Here is a 6,933-nt window from a genome sequence, read left to right on the forward strand (position 1 = left end):
AAATTTTAATTTTTATATAAAATATATATATATATATATATATATATATATATACTATACAAACTTTTTTAAAGTATTGTATGTTATTACAGTTATGTTGTTAGTCCAACTTCTGGTTGTTTCTACAACTGATTTTTTGGTCAGCAGGATGGCACTGATAGAAAATATTTTGTGATAAAATGTTACATTTAAAAATGTTAGACATTTATTTTTCATAGAACAGTTTCAAGTGAAAACTAGATATTTGGTGTAATAGTTTTATGACAGTGTCCATATAGCACATATTGCAATTACAACAATATATAAATAACTACATAAGCACCTCTAATTACACATTAAATGCTTCTTATTTACATTGTGTTACTTACTACTAACTATGTAATGGTGCTTTAATGTAAAAAATGACTAATTAGGCTTTTAAAGGGCATTATTAATTATTTTATCAATATTTTATCTAATTAATCTGCCTTCCATGTAGTAAACATAGTAAATGTGCTGGACATTGAATATTATATACTATACAGTATTATGTATTGTATTATAAAATATATTGTAATATTATATATTATTGTATAATATTAGATAGTCACCCCAGGTACTTTGCCATTTAATATGTGTTTACCAAAAACAGCTGGTTTGTGAATTCTCTTATCTTGGGAGTGAGGAGGTTAAGGACTTTTCACCTTGAATAGCTAGGAGGTCCTCCAGAGCATTGGGCAGATAGTCTTCAACTTGGTCCTTCTGAATGTGATTGTCCAGGCCGTTATGTTGGTGTCTGTGCTGCTGGCGCCCACGATAATGCCGACTGTATCTATTGCAGTCATAGTTGCTGAGCAGCGTCTCCAACTCCTGCAGTCTGGCCTTCAGTTTACTGGCCTGTACACATAACAATGTGAAAAAAGTCATTAACAAAACCCCACTGAGTTTTGCACTATCATTTAAAGGCCATAGCAAAAACCAGCCTTGCATTACCACCCATTCATGCTCATTATGAAAAACCAGGAAGATGTAGGTCAGGGAGACCTACAGCATCTGAGCAAAGGAACTTAGTGAGTGGGTGCGATAACGCGTAATTGTGAACCTTTTAATTTGCTGAGCAACCATTACATCAAAAGATAATTTCTCATGCTTCATCATCATCTCTCTCTCGCTCATGAACTGAGGAAGGCCCACCTGGTCTCTGATGAGACTGTAGCACACAGGACACTCCTCACATTGGTGGGTCAGGCGGTTCTGGTAGTAGTTCAATTCACACTTGTCACACTTATATCCAACAAACCCATGGCGACAAGAACATGTCCCATTGTCATGGCACTGCATCAAGGTCGAGCCCATGGGGTCACAATTACATGCTATAGGTGGGAGATTGACAAAGAGAAACAATGACTCTCCAACACTTGAAACAGGTACGTGAAAGACACAATGGAAAAAATTATGTATTATATTAAAGGGATAGTTCACCAAAAATGAAAATTCTGTCATTAATTACTCCCTTTCATGTCGTTCCAAACCCGTAAGACTTTCATTGATCTTCGAAACACAAATTAAGATATTTTTTATAAAATCCAAAAGCTTTCTGACCCTAGACAGCAACGGAAGTACCACATTCAAGGCCCAAAAAGGTAGTAAGGACATCATTAAAATAGTCCATGTGACATCAGGGGTTCAACCATAATTTTATGAAGCTACGAGAATACTTTTTGCGTGCCAAGAAAACAAAAATAAGGACTTTATTCAACAATTCTTCTCTTCCGTGTCAGTCCGCCACCATTCACCAGAGTACCATGATGCATGCGTGTGGTGCTGCTGACGCAGAAGCTGGCATTCCGACGTAGAACCTGGATGCTTGTTTGAAAAGAGAGGAATGCACACACATGCGTTGTGGTACTCTGTACGTTGGTACTCGGTACGTCGTGTAAAACTGACACGGAAGAGAATAAATTGTTGAATAAAGTTATTTTTGTTTTCTTTGCACATAAAAATTATTCTCGTAACTTCATAACATTACGGCTGAACCACATTTACTATTTTAATGATGTCCTTACTACGTTTCTGCGCCTTAAACATGGTTAGGGCTGCACGATAAACCGCATGCGATATTTAATGCGCATCTAGTCAGTAAAGCCGCTTCTGTAATCAGTGGTAAATCTCCATCACGTGCGTGCTTTCACATGAAGCAGCATTTACTACACAGAGCCGTTGTTCACTGACAAGTTGCGCAAAACCACGATCATATATGATCGAAGATCAATGAAAGTCTTACGGGTTTGGAACGTCATAAAGGTGAGTAGTCAATGACAAAATGTTAATTTTTTGGGTGAACTATCCCTTAAATATGTATTAAAATGTATACCTGTTTAAAAAAATGTATTCAATTGTGTTATAATACTCCCTGGAGTTTATTTAGCTGAATTCACAGTAAAATACATTGGTTAACAGAGTAACATTGACAGCTGACAACTATAATTTGTTTATTAAATAGTTTTATTTTTTAATTTGTTAATAATTTAAAAAACTGGAAAGTTCCATAAGTAAAATAAATATAAAACATTAAAATTTAAATATTAAACCATTTTAAAGATGCAAATCAATCTTAGTTTCAGGGCAAATCTGACTTGTCAAGCACACAAGTCAAGCAAACATGTCCAGTGTCTGGTTCTCATTATTGATTTCAATACCTCTGCAGCCTCTAGAGGAGAAACCAAAGAATCCCATTCGACAAGTGTCACACGACAGCCCCTCTACACCTGTTCGACACATGCACTGTCCTGTGATTGGATGACATGCTGAAGAAGAGGAGCCAATGGGGTTGCAGTTACACCTATAGAACAAAAGAGTACAGAATTTATGCAGTTTAGTTTATAGGCTGATAGACTGACAGACATACTGACAGATCTTACATCTCGCAGCCCAAGCCTGGCTGCAGATTGAAATAGCCAGTTTCGCACTGTCCACAGTCTCTCCCTGTCACATGACTCAGGCAAACACATTTTCCTGTATCCGGGTGGCAGTCATTCAGTGATCCTGATGTCCCAGCCACGTTACAGGCACAAGCTGAGAAACAGAAATTTATAAATTCACAATGCAAAATACCCAGAATGTTAAGTTTCCTAAGTTACAAAAAATTTCACAAAAAATCTTCTCACCCACATGATCGCAAATGATGTATAGCTCACGCACAAAATGTTTTTGAATGTCTACATTCTAATGAGGCATGCAAAAAAGCAAGATCTCGAACAAGGACAAAATGCTTAATGTTGCCAAGCTTCTCAAAAACAATTTAATCAAAGTTTTGAAGTCTCAAAGCATCAATGCCTTTCCACTGACTTCTATTGTTTTTATACTCAGCTAATGATATTTTCTGTCTCTTACTCATTTGCATTTACATATCTACAGTATATTAAGCCATTTTCTTTTGGTAGGTTTCCACAATGTAGGTGATTTTAAATTTTACTGTGCTTAAAGTAGGTGATTATATACCCTTTCCCCCCCGAAATCAACAATCAAATGTCTTCATTTTGTACCACATTCATGATTTAAATGATACTCACGTTTGCACTTTCGCTCTGGATTGAGTTCATTGGCCAAAGCGTTGCCATAGTAACCTGATCTGCATTTTTCACAATGGTCCCCAGTCGTATGTCCCAGGCATTTCAGACAGCGTCCAGTCATGTGATCGCACACACCCACTGCATTGGGATCCACGTTCCCATTACACTCGCACCTCACACACGGTTGCACTTTGCCTCCCCAACCCAAAGGGTTGCCATAGAAACCATCTTCACATAATTCACACCGTACACCTGAGAATCCATTAAAATCCATTAACACAATCTACTTTCTATTTATTATCACCCTTTGTGTTTGTGCTTCAGATGCAAGCATCTGCTAAATGGCTAAATGTATATTTATTTACAGTGAGTGCATAATGTATTTTAACTACTAATCTGTTTGCATATTAATGCTGAACTGAGCTGAGCTGAATTATGTAAATAGCACATGAACTGATTGAAACTGACCCCTTTGGCCTGTTGGACAGTTGGTACAAACCACGTCCCCCATCTTTGGCACCTGGGCACAGGTGGTGTGATCTGGACAAGGACAAGGTAAGCAGTCGCCTGGGCTGCCAGTCAGTGCATTGCCATAGTAACCATCTTCACAAAGCTCACAATTATGACCTGTGGTGAAGTCTCTGCAGTCACACATACCTGCAATAAAACACACACACACACACACACACACACACACACACACACACACACACATAAGGACATACAACAAAAGGATATACAACATGCACAAGAACAAAAATATTAAGGCTGGGTTTTGGCACAAATTTCATGATTCGATTCAATTGAATATCGATTAGGCCTATTTTGTATATATCAAGTACAGTACATGGCAAATTTTCTCAAGGAAAAAAAAAATCCCTCAACTAATGCTGTAAAATATATATGAGAGTCGGTTGGTACTACATTATTATAATACTGAAGGTTACAAATAACTGATTTGTATACAGACACTTAAATTACACTCATTGAAGTTTTATAATATTGAAGTTATAATATTAACTTTAAATTTAAAGTACATAATTATATTTCTACTCCAATTCGTTTTTTGAAATATAAACATTGAACATTGAAGTGAACATTGCTGTCATAAAATCTTGACGGATTTATTCAAGCATAAATACTGAAGTAGGCTACAGTAAAAATTATGTTATATGGTGTATATATTCAGCAAAATGCTCCTCTCTAGAGTTAATTTTTCTAGCTGACTAAGGAGTTTTTGGTAACAGAATGTTTTTTTTTTCTGAGGTAAATGTGACACTGTATTGTTTGCAAACTGACGTCTTGCGCGGTTGAAACAATAATTGAGCGATTACATGAGACAGGATACGGACTTCGGTAACTTAAATTGTACTCTTTCTTTTAACATACCATCGGATGTTCATTCATGTTTATTTCACACTGTAGACGGTACTGAAGCGAAAGAGATCAGTTCAGGTGCGTTTCGCGCTGTCGCTTCTCTTGAACGGAGGCGTTACAGCCAGGGCCGGATTAACATAAGGGCTAGGCGGGGCTGAAGCCCCGGGGCCCGCGGATTGAGGGGGCCTGACGTGATTGGCTGTGGAGGAAAAGAAAAGTAGACCTAGAATTGACTGGCCACCGGGAGCAGTTTTTCTGAGCTTTTCCCGGTGTGCCGATTGCCGAAATCCCACTACGCTCCCAAATATATGTGTCTGCACTATTTCAGTCCAAAAGATATGAGTGATAAATTTGTCTTTGTACTCGTTTACACTAGAGTTGCGGGTATCCTTTAATCACCTCGGCTTTACTGTAGCGCATGGGAGACAAACACCGAAAGCCAAGTGATGAAACGGCACTACCTGATTAAACCGCGCAGCGCAAGAGAACAGCTGGACCACACCGGACCGGTGTCTCGCGCCCGCACAGCGCTGACAACGACTGTAGCTCGACACTTTGTGCAGTGATAATAAGCAGCGCTTGCCCATTTGAATTCGACACACGACACTTATATGTGAACAGTAAAGTCTCTGTGGTGAAGCTACATTAAGCAATTTAATCCGCACAGCACCACACCTAGGCTATTTAACATGCAGTTAACTTACACTGTAGAAATATGGCATTAATGATATTTATTATTAATGTCACGAAAATTGTTATAGACTACTTATTGCCTATCAAATATTGGGTCAAATAAAGGCAATAAGTCACTTTTATAAAGGTTTAGTAATACTGTACAGTTAACTCTGGATTCAAGAATTAGTTTTCATTATAGGGCAACTACAAAGGAGAATTTAATAGTTCTAACTTTAACTGCAGAAAAATATGAATTCAATAATTAAGAGCCTGCAATATAATGGAATAATAATATTGTTAAATGCATTTTAAGAATTCAAAAATATAATTTGTTTTTCGTCCGCTATTTATTAATAAATAATTTATTTATTCCAATTGCCCTAACCCCAGCAAAACATTTATGGGGGACTGTGTGGGCCAGATGGGTGGAATGTTAGCACCAGTCCAGCCCTGATGATTCTCCTCTTCTAGGGCCAGAAAGAAGACTTTCTAATAATAAAACTATTTAACGTAAACTCCTTAAGGGAGCTGCATATGCTCAAAAGTTGTTGCTGCTTCTGGAAACCTGTTTTGGCTTCATATATCTAGTGTTATTGTATTTAGCCTATTCTTTTAATGTGCTGTAGCCTGGAATATTTAGTTTGCATATTCATTGTATCTCTGTGTGTTGGAAATTTGTTGTAAAAAAACAAAACAAAACAAAACAAAAACGAATTATTCCTGTGGTAGAAAACGTTGTGGCACCAAGATAGGCTACTATGAAGGGGGGCCCTTGGGTTTGCTATTGCCCCAGGGCCCTATGTGTTCTTAATCCGGGTCTGGCTACAGCGATCTGTCACTCCACATTAAACAGCGCCAAAACGGCATTTATTGTTTGAATATTGTAATAAAATGGACAGAATTTGAAATAGGAGAGTTTGTTTCATATCAAAAGTAACAAAGCACAAAGCTTATTGCGAATTTTGGATTCAAGAGGTGCACTTCAGTGTTCCTTTCATTAACTGAAAACATGCTAGACTAATCGATTCTTGGGATTTAAGAATCGATATAGTTTCGTAAAAATAAGAATCGATTAAAACCGAGAAATCAATATTTTTACCCAGCCCTAAAAATCGTTATTTTTTTATTTAAAGTGCATATATTGTGACAAGAAATGATTTTGGAGACATACATGAAGTCAGACGGTCTAAGACAATCATCAGATTCATTGAACCTCACACACTGAAACTCAGTATTACAGCTCCATGAATACAATATGAGTTTCTACAAAAGCAAACATACTCAAATTGCTTTCTGGTTCAGTGCAGAAACACCAGGGTGTGAGCAATCA

At 37.4% G+C, this 6,933-nt stretch overlaps 1 protein-coding gene across 1 annotated transcript in view; it reads right to left on the minus strand.

The window, feature by feature from the left end:
* Nucleotides 1-6,933, minus strand: part of lamc3 (laminin, gamma 3) — an 82,158-nt gene that overhangs the window by 8,571 nt on the left and 66,654 nt on the right. The window contains exons 13-18 of the mRNA XM_016502805.1: nucleotides 4,020-4,208; nucleotides 3,552-3,803; nucleotides 2,901-3,054; nucleotides 2,679-2,821; nucleotides 1,174-1,352; nucleotides 684-876 (exon numbers count right to left, since the gene is read on the minus strand). Coding sequence (XP_016358291.1) covers nucleotides 684-876; nucleotides 1,174-1,352; nucleotides 2,679-2,821; nucleotides 2,901-3,054; nucleotides 3,552-3,803; nucleotides 4,020-4,208 — 1,110 coding nt within the window. The remainder of the gene's footprint in view (nucleotides 1-683; nucleotides 877-1,173; nucleotides 1,353-2,678; nucleotides 2,822-2,900; nucleotides 3,055-3,551; nucleotides 3,804-4,019; nucleotides 4,209-6,933) is intronic.

Source organism: Sinocyclocheilus anshuiensis, unplaced genomic scaffold (assembly GCF_001515605.1).
Source record: "Sinocyclocheilus anshuiensis isolate Anshui unplaced genomic scaffold, SAMN03320099.WGS_v1.1 scaffold438, whole genome shotgun sequence".
Taxonomy (NCBI): Eukaryota; Metazoa; Chordata; class Actinopteri; order Cypriniformes; family Cyprinidae; genus Sinocyclocheilus; species Sinocyclocheilus anshuiensis.